This window comes from Schistocerca piceifrons, chromosome 7 (genome assembly GCF_021461385.2).
Source record: "Schistocerca piceifrons isolate TAMUIC-IGC-003096 chromosome 7, iqSchPice1.1, whole genome shotgun sequence".
NCBI lineage: Eukaryota > Metazoa > Arthropoda > Insecta > Orthoptera > Acrididae > Schistocerca > Schistocerca piceifrons.
The window spans coordinates 113,341,734-113,356,696 of NC_060144.1; the positions used below are offsets into that span (position 1 = coordinate 113,341,734).

General features: G+C 42.1%; 1 protein-coding gene across 2 annotated transcripts in view; it reads right to left on the reverse strand.

The window, feature by feature from the left end:
- Nucleotides 1-14,963, reverse strand: part of LOC124804668 (semaphorin-2A-like) — a 1,059,692-nt gene that overhangs the window by 83,245 nt on the left and 961,484 nt on the right. For both annotated transcript variants that reach the window (XM_047264910.1, XM_047264909.1), the window contains one exon: nt 6,193-6,320. In XM_047264910.1, coding sequence (XP_047120866.1) covers nt 6,193-6,320 — 128 coding nt within the window. The remainder of the gene's footprint in view (nt 1-6,192; nt 6,321-14,963) is intronic.

Genomic DNA, 14,963 nt, shown 5'->3' on the forward strand with positions numbered 1-14,963 from the left:
AGACACTCAAAATGCAGGTTTGTGATTGTTGCAACTGTTGTACGGGTAGTGTGGTGCCTTGCATTGTCATGTCAGAAAAGGAAACCTGCTGACAGCAGTCAACGTCGTTTTGATTTGATTGCAGGCCGCAGATGATTTTTTAAGGAGATCTGTGTATTATCAGCGGGTGACAGTGGTCCCTCTAGGCATGTAATGCTCCAAAACGACGCCTTTTTCGTCCCAAAAGTGTCTGCATAACCTTCCCTGCTGATGGTTCTGTTCGAAACTTCTTTGGTTTTGGTGATGAGGAATGGTGCCATTCCTTGCTCGCTCTCTTCGTTTCCGGTTGGTGGAAGTGAACCAGGTTTCGTCCCCAGTAACGATTCTTGCAAGGGAGCCATCACCTTCTCGTTCAAAGCGCCGAAGAAGTTCTCCACAAGCATCAACAAGTCGTTCTCTCATTTCAGGAGCCAGCTGCCGTGGCTCCCACCGTGCAGATACTTTCTGAAACTGGAGCACATCATGCACAGTGTGGGGTGCTGACCCATGACTAATCTGTAAAAATGCTGCAATGTCATTCAGTGTCACTCGGCGGTTTTCCTTCACTATGGCTTCAACTGCTGCAATGTTCTGTGGAGTGACAACTCGTTGTTCAAATGGTTCAAATGGCTCTGAGCACTATGGGACTTAACTTCTGAGGCCATCAGTCCCCTATAACTTAGAACTACTTAAACCTAACTAACCTAAGGACATCACACACATCCATGCCCGAGGCAGGATTCGAACCTACGACCGTAGCGGTAGCGCGGTTCCAGACTGTAGCGCCTAGAACCGCTCGGCCACAATGTTCATCTTACTTGCAATTGGGAGCGCCAAGTCTAATACATCACTCTCGGTAATGGTTCACTGACTCCCACGAACGGTTCTAAATCTTTCAAATAGTTTCTTTTTCACATTTATGTGAGTTTCATTTGCATATTTCACACTTCGCGTGAATCTATCTTCCATTTATATAATTCATACTGTAGCTATAAGCGTGCAGACATAAATATAGTTCAATTTGTAACACTATTATTCAATCATCCATCAAATTTATAAAAAAGTTTTACATTTAAAGTTTGTTCAAAAAATGTTCAAATGTGTGTGAAATCTTATGGGACTTAACTGTTAAGGTCATCAGTCCCTAAGCTTACACACTACTGAACCTAAATTATTCCAAGGGCAAACACACACACACACCCATGCCCTAGGGAGGACTCGAACCTCCGCCGGGACCAGCCGCACAGTCCATGACTGCAGCGCCCCGGACCGCGCGGCTGTTAAAGTTTGTCGTAATATAACTGTGATATGAAAGAACTATATCCAATGTGTGATATATGTGACGTGAGAGAGCTTTACTAATGTATGTATGTAACTTATGTAAAAAAAATGCGTAAAATGTGTGATTTAATAAATAATATTTTGTCGTGGATTAATGATTGAAAATATTTGTGTATGTAATTTTATATGTTTGTGCAAGTTGTCATTTGTATAAAACGGTACACGCTTAGGGATAATGTGTAGGAAATGCGTTTTTCTTTTGGTGCGCTACCTGTAGAGCGAGCGGGAACGAGAGAGCACAGTCTATAGGCAGCAATGAAAGACGCCACACTCGGGCGGAGCAGGCGATGCCTTGTCTGGAAACTGTCACACAACAGCCTCGAATGACGACTGCTGTATTATTTCGGCCTTGGCACAAGTTTTTGGGCTACGTTACGGACGTTAGAGTAACGCCAAGAAGAATTAATTAGTCCATACTTCAAAAAACTTGTACGCCGTGAGTAGTGTAGTTGCCATTACTGACCTCTAAACTCAACAACAACAGCCAACAGGCTACGGACTGTATAATTAGAATTGTAGAAGCGTGAACCATTAATTCGAAATTAAATTTTTTTGAATAGTTATTCTGTTAAACATAAAATTCTGTTCACCTTGTAATTTTATTCCTAAACATTCACTTATAAAGGGCCTTTTCCTGGTGTTTGGTCATTCCGAGTAAACCTATCACAAAAACATTTGAAGTATGTACAAAAACTAATTTTCATCTTTCAATAAATGTCTGAAAATAATTGTTGTGAACTAATTTCTAAAGTCAAGCTAAAGGTACGGTATGATTTACGTAGTAAAAGTAATTGTTTTCATACAAATTTTAATACTGCCAAAAAGACGATTTTGTCATGCATATAACTGAGGTTTTACAAGTTTAAATATTGAGTGATGTAAGATAAAATTCTTTCAGTTGTAAATGAAATTCAGCAAAGTACAAAAAGTTATAAAAAGAAATCTGCTCATGTGGCTCAGTAACACTGAAGTAGGGTTGCATAAAAATACTGAATGAAAATATAGAGTGACCACATCCTACCTTTGGCTTTTGACAGATCATTTGTTGAGGAAAGGGTACAAACAAAGTGTCTTAATAAATTTAAATATGTATATTATGCTATTAGAATATTTAAGTACGTAATTTGTAAGTTGTACAAAATGCAATAATAGAAGTACCTCCTAACCAAATTTTTTTAGCACATAGTGACGATTAAAAATTCCTGGCCTTTCTAGATCCAAACAGTATATGTTTGTTGGTGTACTTGCTAAAAGATTCTCGTGTCTTTCTCAAAACCACATCCTGAAAAGTTATATTTATTTATGAAGTTAGGGAAGAGCAGGAAAGTAGGCTAGATTTACTTCTTCTGCTTTTCTGAAACAACCATTTTTTTGCCTAGATAGTCCGGCGACCATAAATCCCTTACACAAACCACTTAATTAACTTGGTACAGAGAGGTTCTAGGTTCAGTATTATTCCATTTTTACTGCGTTGCTTTCTGTCAGCTAGAAAACTCTTAGGAAAAGGAACTAATAATCTGTTTTCCATATCCATTAGTTATACATCACGGTAAAATAGTGTGAAATGGGTAACATTATACTACGGTTATGGAAACTAGGCGCGTTTCTGACGTTTATGCACAGTTCGCCATATAATAATGTTAAATGGCGTTTTTCCCGTGACAGGACCATTTGTTCTGTTGGGGTACAGTGATATAAGCTAACTCCGAGGGAGATCAGTGTCTCACATTCCGTCGACATCGAGGTCATTAGAGACGGAGCACACGCTCGGAATGTTTGAAGGACAGAGAAGGAAATCGGCCATATCCTTTCAAATGAATCATACCGGCATTTATTTGGAGCGATTGAGGGAAAGCACGAAAGACCTAAATGTGGATGTCCGGACGTGGGTTTGAACCGTCGCCCTCCAGAATGCGAGTCCAGCGTGGTATCCAATGCTCCACCTTGCTCTGTACCAGATCTAATCAGTCTTTATAATGATAACGACAGTTAATGAAAAGTGACTCGTGATTTCGCCTCATATATTTCTTTTTTGGATGTCGGTGCTTTTCGGTTGGAGTTAATTTTAAGTTAAAAGATATGAAACTGTAGTTATACTGAATGGAGAGTCTCAAGACTCTAGGAGGAAGATGAACAAAATTGTAGGCAATTTCAAACGGTTATCGTTGGTGGACTGTCGTTTATCCAAAGTAACCAAACTGTAATGACTAGATCGTAGTAGAGACATAGCTGGAATTAAGTAACTTAGAAATTTCATTATTTCTCTCCACATAGGTGCAAAGAATGCTTTTCAGCGGTGTAGTCATTTCCCTGTTCCAGGACTTTCGCGCTGGCATAGGTAGCAGCGTCGTTGATCAAACACAAGGTATTGTCGAGAAATCGCAAGCTCTGACTGCAGGCGAGGTCAGACACCTTTACGACGTCGACCGGACGTGACCCAGAGCTCCGGGCCCTGCGTCTGGCTGCCGTAACAGGAAAACGTAAAGCCGAGGAGACGGTGGCCATTGTAAACAGCCGTAAAACCTGCCTCCGTACGCAGCACCTTCCGGCTTCCGCTCTAGTTTCGGGGAGAAACAAAAAAAGGGATGGAAGTGAAGGGATGACGGGGGAGAACACATGCACAGCTGTGCGGAGGGGATTTGCCCGCGCTCCACGGTAGGGGACACATCGGCAAAGGTAAACATGCGGTATTACGGACGCCTTGTCGCATAAACAACGGGGTCACACGTAAGGTTAGATTCCCCAAAACAAGCAGAGACCAAAACTCGTTGTCCTTTCCGGTGAGCTTCAACAGCGACGTCGCCTCCGCAGTTAACACAAAGCTCATTCTGAGATTTCCAACTTTAAATCTGGTTTTAAAAAGTAATTATCTTTATGCGTTACTACGCATATCCTTTTAATAGAAAAAATATACGTGACATGGCACCGAGTTTGGTTTCCGAAATCAGGGTGGTAAGTGAAGCGAGACTACGTGATATGCTCTCTCTCTCTCTCTCTCTCTATCTATCTATCTCTCACTCTCTCCTTATCACACACTCTCTCATCAGACCCACTGTTGCTCCTTCTCTTTAAGATCCCCTCTCTGTTTCTCTGTTTCATGTGCACTTCTTACATTGTGTCACCAAACTCACTCTCTTCGTTTTTCCTGTCAACATCCCCCAATCTCTCTTGCTTGTGCTTAATTTTCTTCATCTCGTTGAAGACAGGATGCTGGGTACGCAGCAGAAATATCTTGAATCTGAACTTTCTTTACCCCTTTGACAGAGCACGACCAGTTTACGTACATAAACATTCAGTCTTTAGTGCACACCATCACATGTAACTCTGAGCCGTAGGATATATCGACCTCTCAAGAGCAAATCAGCGTCAGAGATACTAGCTAACTGTATCGCTGCTAGGATGATTCAAATAACACTGCGTGAAAATGGTGTACACTTCTGTCTTTGGTAGCAGTTACTTACAATATGACGTTAAGAACATATAGCTAAACGACATCGTGATGTAATAAACGTTGATGATTCAGACAGGTGTCCTGAACCTGATTTGCGGTTGAATGGTTGGCCACGATTAATATACGATGCTGTGCAACCTGCAGTGTCTGTTGTAACCGTCACGAATGGAGGAAGAGGCTGAGAGACCTACATGAAGTTCTCTGTAAAATTCAACTAACTCGAAGATACCCCCTCCCCCTTCCCCTTTTTTATCTGCATTGAAGCAAAAAATACATGGAATGTAAGTTTATAAATCACTTGTTATTATATACGATGTCAGTTCATAGATTGAACACGCCATATAGACCAACAGTAACCTATTTTCGAGTCTAATTTCCTTGAATCACTCTACGTTACGGCTGTAATAATTGGCGGGAGTTCCACGCAATCATACTCCAGCAACAAGGAATTTGTAACTCTTGATCAGGTAGTAGGTTTTCTCATCTGATACAAATATTCACGGGGTGGACGGTCGATTCAATAATGAAAAATTTCCTCTGTATTAAATATCGCAGCTTCTTCGATGTTTTCGTTTATATTGTTATCCTATTAAAGGTCTGCCATCCACTGATTAGGGAAACAAATTTTACAAATATTTCGCTCCTAAACTGTACAACAACCATCATTCTTATGTAGATATAGAGCAATAACTACTCAAATATCTATATTTGTACTGCTTGTACCCACTTCACATTGTTTAGTTTTATCAACTATCAGTATACTGAAAAATCAGAGGTGGGAGAGGGAGGATGTGCAACTGATTATATGAACGTCCAACGTAAAACAAAAACGCCTAAGTCAGGAGACCGTTACTGAAATGAACACACGTAACATTTCAGGATAAAATGAATACCTGCAAGTCTACATGACATACAGTTCCATGAAGACATTAATCAACTTGCACGGTCGTCTGCAGTTCGGTGTAGAGCCATCTACGTAAACTTGGCATTAGAGAAATATTGGTGCTAGTTAATTCCGCGGCGCAAAGCGTTTCACAGCATTATCCTACGTATTATAAATGTGAAAGTGGCAAATGCAGTCTGGAAAAGCACCGTTTGTGTTTTTCAGTAACAATACACTTCGTGTTTTCCTTCTCGAATACTACTACTACTACTACTACTACTACAATGACTGCCATTACCGACTCGAATAAAATTGCATTGTCTTACAAACCACATCCTTGTATCCAGAATTGGCAATTTATGACATTTAACTCTTGAACATTGGACTACAGTTATGTTAAGTGCACAGCAGAACTGTGAAACCAGACTGCCTTAGCTGAAATTTGAAACCAGTTACTGTTTTGCATTTCCTTACCACTGTGCCGGCTGTGATGTCGTACCTGTGGTGAGATATCCATGACGTGGATCGCTTCTCCTGGTGTCACGTCGAAGACGTCGACGAGACTTGACGAGGATTCCCCGGTACCTGGATCGAACCACTGGGCGACCTTGTACACGGACCCAGTGCCTGCAAACGCAAGAATCGGCATTGACACAACAAGAATTAAAAAAAAAAAAAAAGGTTACATGATAACCATCTAGGTCAACTTGGAAAATGTACAGACTCTAATGTACTGAATAGCAGAATTATTACGTAAGTGCACTAATACAAAACTGATTAAACCAGTGTACTGCTATAAAAAAAACAAGTAGAGCTGCAGATGTGAACTAAGCTGCGGTATCGTATCTTACACCAAAAATTAAGGAAATGTAAGCGTCTGTTCTAAATACATGCAAGAAGCGTTTTCAATGGCAGTATATGATTCCCGCCCGGCTAGCCGTGCGGTCTAACGCACTGCATCCCGAGCGGGAAGGCGTGCCGGTCCCCGGCACGAATCCGCCCGACGGATTAGTGTCGAGGTCCGGTGTGCCGGCCACCTCGTGGATGGTTTCTAAAGCGGTTTTCCATCTGCCTCGGCGAATGCGGACTGGTTCCCCTTATTCCGCCTCAGTTACAATGTGTCGGCGATTGTTGAGCAAACACTGTATCCACGTACGCGAACACCATAATTACTATACCACGCAATCATTGGTGTTACGCTCGTCTGGAATGAGACGTTCCCGGAGGGGGGGGGGGGGGGGGGGTCCACTGGGGGCCGAACCGCACAATAACCCTGGGTTCAGTGTGGGGCGGTGGTGGGGTGAGTGAACTGCTGTAGCCTGTTGTGGAGTTGTGTACCACTCAGGGCAATGGCGAGGACGGAGCCTCTCCGTCATTTCCAGGTCCCCACTTCAATAAATACATACATGCATACATACGGTATGTAATTCAACTTTAGTATTCCGCGCTAATCTCTTGATGCGTACGTTAGCGCTACGTCCAGCATATTACGTATCCCCTACGTCGACCTTCCCAACAATTACAGTGGCTGAAAAAAAATGAATAAATAAAGCAGCCAGGAAGGGATGAGGAAATGAAACGAAACTTCGCGGGTAGGGAGAATATGAAATGTTATTTCAGTGATTACGAAACCGAATCAAACATTATGAACCTCATTGTGTGTCTGATACTGTACACTCTCTGAACTCAATGTATGTACTGATCCTGTCCTACGGCGAGTTCGTCCACAACTGTTACACTTGGTCCTTGATATCCTGGATACTAGCACTTGGACGGAGCTGCCGTCTAATCTGGATCCACACATGTTCCCGCGATATTGCTGGTGACAGGAGTATTTCAACATCACACAGAGAAATGTGCCATGTGTGAAAGAGAATTATCCTGTCGAAAAATGGTACCGCTATACTGTCGCATGAGAGATAAGGCATGAGTACGCAGTGTGTCCGTGACGTATCATCAGAGTTCCCTCAATCACAACCAGCTGTAACTTCAAGTCATACCCGATGGCTTTCAACACCATGTCCCAGGAGTAACTCCGCTGTACTTCTGCAAAATACTGGAAGAAGGGGACCGCTCCCCACGTCGACGGCATACTCGCCGACGATGGTCATCCAGGATAGCGCACAACACGATACATGGTAGAACACAAAGCGAGGGCATTCATCTGCAGTCTCTGCTTCCCAGTAACGACACCTCCTCAAATGCAAACGCATATGCTGTGGTACTAACGATAGCCATCGGTTGGATCGGCAGTTCCCTAGCTCGCCTGCTGTCAGTCTCCGATCAATGGTTGCTTCCAGCTGGCAGTTGCAGATGTTTAACAACACGGTGGACAATACGGCACTCATCCCTTGTGGTAGTCGGACGTGCTCGACTGGAACCTTGACTACAAATATGCCTGTCCTTATGTCCCCACGTAGGTTAACATAGGGCCCCTATTACGTAGGGCCGGACGCGGTGGCCTTGCGGTTCTAGGCGCTGCAGTCCGGAACCGCGGGACTGCTACGGTCGCAGGTTCGAATCCTGCCTCGGGCATGGATGTGTGTGATGTCCTTAGGTTAGTTAGGTTTAAGTTGTTCTAAGTTCTAGGGGACTGATAACCTCAGCCATTAAGTCCCATAGTGCTCAGAGCCATTTTGACCTTTTCCAACTCTGCCAGGTGCTAATAATGCTGTTTCATATGTTCTTCTCAGTAATCATTCAAGGTCTGATACCGAGCGAGGTGGCATGGTGGTTAGCACAATGGACTCGCAATCGGGTTTTCCGTGATTTCCCTAAATCGCATAAGGCAAATTCCCGAATAGTTCCTTTGGAAGGACAAGGTCGATTTCGTTCTCAACCCTCAACCAATCCGAGTGTGTGCTCTGTTCCTAATGACCTCGTTGCCGTCGGGATGTTAAACCCCAACTTTCCTTCTCTTCAGTATCTGACCTATTAGACTTGGTAACAACACTGAAAACGAACAACGATGACCAAATCCGGTGGTCCTTTTACTCACCACAGCACCCATTTGTGTAAGTGTACGAAGCTATACTGACTTTCAATCATATCTTTTGCACGTTTAAATTTTAACTCTTTTCTCCCCTATACATTTCATTTCACCCTACATCTCCTGGCCTGTAACACATCCCATCCCGGTTACGTGTGTGTGCTCTTCCTGTGGCTATTTTCCAAATGAGGGTCGAAGGAAATTTCTCGAGGCTGTAAGTGACGGACCAGTCTTTCTCTGATGTCACTAAGTCGGTTAAGGAGAAGACCTGAAGGGTTGGCTAAAGAGCGAGTGGTTTTCCCATTACGGCTAAGACATTTTGAGGAGCAAACGTTTGAAAAGCCGTGGCTGTATGCAGTATTTTACGGTAGAGGGATCAGGCGAATGGGGAACGACCAATAAAACTTCCTGCATGCCACTCAGTCCTAAGAGCTCCCACATTAAATAATTTCGTGGCGCGGTCTAGAGGTCATGGCCGGCAGCATTCGTGGAGTTACGGGGCGCCTGGGGCGAAAGCCGTGTTGCGAAATGTTTTTCTGAAGTCTGTAGCTGGTGATCCTGAGTGATGAACTAAGTTATTTTTCTAGTCTAAAAGAAGTGAAAGTGCATTCTGCATGCCCGTGAGACAGCGTGGAATTATACGGTTTGCTGGTTTTCTAGGCGTGTGTTACAGTTTAGAGAGTCTGAAGACCTTCAGTAGGCAGAGGCTTTAAATTAAGTTGCGGAGCCAAGTAGATAGCCGGACGGTGGTTTTAGTGGACGAGACGGCTTGAAAAGGTTTGCACTGAAGTCAAGACATTACATTGCGTCCGCAGAGACTTCTATTTTTAGGCTTCCGTTCTACGGTTGGTAATAATGGAGCCCTTATGATGTCAGCCTGTCTGTCTGTCCGAGTGTTAAGATCCAATTTTCTCAGGAACTGGTAGAGCTATCAAGTCGAAGTCTGTGTCAAAATCTGAAGTCTACGGTTCCTCGATGGTATAAAAACTTATAGCTTCTATGTGGATGCAGTAAAACTATACGGCCATTTATGTCACATATTTTGATACCCGTAAAACAATAGACTAACTGCCTACATACATAATTAATTTAGTACAGAAGCCTCATAGCAAAAGTCCTAGCAGTGCTTGTTAGTTTTCTTTTATTTATTTATTTTAATTTCGAATCATATTACAGTTTGTTACGGAGATTCTCGGCTAAAAATTGATAATGGTCAGTTGCATCGAACGTACTGAACTGTTTGCAGTAAACATATTCTAATCCAGCGGTCGTACACTATGTGATCAAAAGTATCCGGACATCTGGGTGAAAACGACTTACAAGATCGTGGCGCCCTCCATCGGTCATGCTGGAGTTCAATATGGTGTTGGCCCACCCTTAGCCTTGATTACAGCTTCCACTCTCGCAGACATACGCTCAGTCAGCTGTTGGAAAGTTTCTTCGAGAGTGGCAGCCAATTCTTCACGGAGTGCTGCACTGACGAGAGGTATCGATGTGGGTCGGTGAGAAATGGCTCGAAGTCGGCGGTCCAAAACATCCCAAAGGTGTTCTATGGGATTCAAGCCAGGACTCTGTGCAGGCCAGTCCATTACAGGGATGTTATTGTCGTGTAACCATTCCGCCACAGGCCGTGCATTATGAACAGGTGCTCGATCGTGTTGAAAGATGCAGTCACCATCCCCGAATAGTTCTTCAACAGTGGGAAGCAAGAAGGTGATTAAAACATGAATGTAAGCCTGTGCTGTGATAGAGCGACGCAAAACAGCAAGGAGTGCAATTTCCCTCCATGAAAAACACGACCACACCATAACACCACCGTCTCCGAGTTTTACTGTTGGCACTACACACGCTGGCAGATGACGGTCACCGGACATTCCCCATACCCACACCCTGCCATCGGACCGCCACATTGTGTACCGTGATTAGTCACTCCATAAAACGTTTTTCCACTGTTCAGTCGTCCAATGTTTACGCTCCTTACACCAAGCGAGGCGTCGTTTGGCATTTACCAGCGTGATGTGTGGCTAATGAGCAGCCTCTCGACCATGAAATCCAAATCTCCCGCCTAATTTTCATAGTACTTGCACTGGATCCTGATGCAGTTTGGAATTTCAGTGTGATGGTCTGGATAGATGTCCGCCTATTACACATTACGACCCTCTTCAATAGTCGGCAGTCTCTGTCAGTCAACAGACGAGATCGGCATGTACGCTTTTGTGCTGTACGTGTCCCTTCACATCGGAAACAGTGGACCTAGGGATGGACCCGTGAGTTCAGCGGAGCACCCAGTTCTGTTCCCTCACGATGTCTAATGGCTACTGAGGTCGCTGATACGAAGATCTGGCGGTTGATGGCAGCACAATGCACCTAACATGAAAAAGTATGTTTTTGGAGGTGTCCGGATATTTCTGATCACATAGCATGCATTGGAATTTCTCTAAAAGTGGTTGGAGTCAATGGCGGCCAGTGATCTTGTGCTAATGCGCTACAGCACGCTGTAAATACTGCACTAAAATTATGTCACTACTCTTTGAATGCGAGCCAAAAATTGTACAAAAATTACGGCATTTATCTTCGAATGCATGCTATCATGCAAATAAAATGAACGAAAACACGTTTTGTAACGCTCTCTCCGTAGTGACTAGAAACTAGTGTCGAGTGCTGAAATGATGGTCAGCCATACTACGACCAAACAAGAGAAGGAACACAGCTGTCTGTTTTCGACTGTGCATGCTCTGACGTGGTGTTGTCATCTCTGCCGGCACAGAGGGTGCTATTTTGCTCGTAGCACCAGGTCAGAATTTTTCTTTGAAAATGTATGTAAAGCGTTGTGCAAGCAACATAGCGAGTTCTGTAGATGATCTTGTAAGAGGTCCATGATTAAGGAATTTGTTGCTTGCGCACTCGAGCACATGTAATTTCGATGGATTGCTCACGCGCTGCCTGCGATATGTAAGCTGTAAGAGAATCTCTGACCAGAGAGCAGTGTTGTATGCAGTTGGAACTGTGTACTAGTAGCGAGCAGTCGTGTGTATGCAGTTGGCTGGGCCGGTCGTGGGGAGCGATGGCGGAGCCTGAGCGATATAATATAACGTAAAAGCAGCCTCGCGCATATGTACTATTGTTATGTCAAGCCCCATGTAAATGTTTTTAAAAAATCTCTTAATAATAATCTTTCTTATAAAAAATTAACTTTTGATAATCATTCATCTCAATTTAAAGAACTTATTAATTTCTCCAATCCATGGTCATCCCGATTATTGTAAAGAAAAATCAGTTGTTTCTTTTTATACATGACAAATCTATCGGCCAGCATTGCACAGGGCTGTGCCAGAAAAATTTCTTATAGGAGCAGATATATACACGCGTTGTCCGGCGACCTTATTGAGGTGAGAATTTTCAATTTATTCAGAATGATCTTTCAGGGCCATGACGCAGCGCTGCTGACGTCCAAAATTCACCAGTTTAAATTCAAAGTTAATTATTGAAAGGTTATAAGTGAGCCACAACTTTTTTTATTGACAGATTAGTCACATTATATTATTGATAGGTTACGCAATTTATTTATTGGGAGGTTACGATAAATGTCAATGTTATAGTTATATTTTTTACTGTTGGGAGGTTCCGGATCTTTTCTGCTGGGAGGTGACACTAAATGTGAATACTATTCATATTATTTTTTCTGGGGAGGTTACACTTGTCGATAGCCGGCCAAGATCGTATTTTCTTTGTGAATTTCTGAGAAGTAGTCAGTTATAAATCCGCTCTTATTTACACTATTGTTAAAGGTAGTTTGCATCTGGCACGACGCATTTACTAATTTGTCACTCTTTCTTTCACAGATCATCGGCAATTTATTGCTCTTGGTTGTCACTGTAATTGTTCCATTTATGCTTTGTCTTTGTTTGATTTTGTGCTTATCGTTGACATGTGAAAATGCCGCGAAAAACTGCTAACAGTACATCGCGATCCGTAATGAGTGAAAAAGCCGACTTGAAAAATTTGACTGATAATACTAGCGAGACTCAGTGTCTTAATGATAATCCTCCAGTTACAGACAATCAGTGCGTACCGACCACCAGTAAATATTCTAATCTAAATGATCAGCAAACAAATTCAATTGAGTCCACTGTAAATTTAACGACAATTGATGACGCGACACTTTCCGTTACAATGAACGCTGCCCAGTTTGACACACCTGATTTGCAAAAGTTACACAATGAACAGATAAATGTTTCTAACGAAGGTGAACAATATACACAAAACACGACAAATTTATTTGATTACGATGTAGTGACCAACAGTGCACATCCGGTTGGCAAACCTTTTTGTGAATCAGACAATGACCAAATGGTTATACAAAACGTGACACATGCAGATACACCATCACACAGCACAGAGAATACAGCAGCTAATTTTGGCATGGATCGAGTTATGGCATTATTGCTACAACTTAATGAAAATCTCAAACAACAAATTAATGAAAATAATGAAAATCTCAAACAACAACTTAATGAAAATTTCAGACAACAACTTAATGAAAGACTCAAACAACAACTCAATGAATCTAACAAACAACTTAATGAAAATCTCAAACAGTCGAATGAAAAACAAGACAACAATTTCAAACAACTTAATGAAAGTTTCAAACAGTCGAATGAAAACCATGACAGGTCGTTCAAACAAATTAATGAAAAACTTGACACCTCTATTGAACAGCTTACTGAACAGATTACAGCCGTTGCGGAGCAATGTAATGAAACTAAAAAACAATCACGTGAGGAATTTAATGCACGCGCCAGGAATAATAGTGAAGAGATACGCAATACACATGCTGCCACAACTAAATTACTTAGAGATGAAATTAGTGCAGTCGCTAAACAATGTTCTGAAAACGCAACACTGTTACGCGACGAGTTTAAATTAATGTCATCAGAACTTTCACGCACACTGGATGCGAAATTAGACACGAAATTTGACCAACAGAATAGCCAAATTGACGAACGTTTTAATCACCATCCACAGAACAGTGAAACGCGTTACCGTAAATTTATACAGAAACAGAATAAAGTAAAGAAACAAGTCATGGAAACAATTACTGTACAGAGACAGGAAGATAAGCGTAAGTTATTTACGAAAGCAAAAACATACGCAGACAACAACATTGCTCCAGCATCAGACGAAATCAATACTATCAGACAGTTGAACACTGAAATGCATGGTGAAATATCCGATCTAAAAACAAAAACAGATACTAATATTCAGACTTTGGAAAATATATATACAGTAGACTTTCAGACAATGAGGAACAGACTTGAACAGTTAGAATTAATACAGGATCCCGATGACATTAAAGCAGACGTTAAGAAATTAAACAAAACCACACGTAAAATGCAGAAACAAATTAATGCTTATGACACTAAAAACGGCGATCTGGTAAAAGCACTGACTGAAAAATTTGATGAATTGGCCAGTCGTATTGACGTTATCGAAAATAACTATAACACCAAATCAGACGATACGTCACCAGTTTCGTTTAATCAGGCACCTGAATTCCAAAACATACAGCAAACAATCAGTGAGATAAGTTCGTCCAGTAATATATTACGTAGAAAATTGTCATCTTTACAGCAAGAAGTGACAGAGATGAAAAATGTCTCAACCTCTAACACGATACAGCATACGCCACTTTCCGAACATTTCTCACATTTACACAGCCAGTATAATTTAGGTAATTTACAGAGAGTACGTGACTTAGAATCTGAACAGACACAGACAAATAGATTCTCATACAATCCTGAACCTGTTGAGACATTCAGAGATGATAATTTTGATTACAAGCATTTTCTATCCGTGAAAAAATTTAAGGTATTTAAGAATGACAGAACACAGATTCACCCCTTGGATTGGATACAACCATTTAGTTTTGCAACTTGGCCCGTAACACACAAACATGAATTTATTTGCAGTTTTTTGGAAGGCGAACCGGCAACTCGTATGAGACCGATCGCGAGACAATGCTACTCGGTAGAAGAATTTCAGAATGCTTTTCTGTCAGCGTATTGGTCGAAGGCGACACAGCGCGGAATCAGGGATCAAGTAATTAGTTTACCGAATTATGAGAACTCAAATTTTCCCACTGTCACGCAATTTTTTGAACACATGGTCCAACAAAACCAGTACTTAAGCGAACCATACAGTGAATCTGCACTTTATCCAATTGTGTATTTCTAAATTACCACGATCGTTAAGAGTATCACTTTTAACAGGACAGCAGAAAG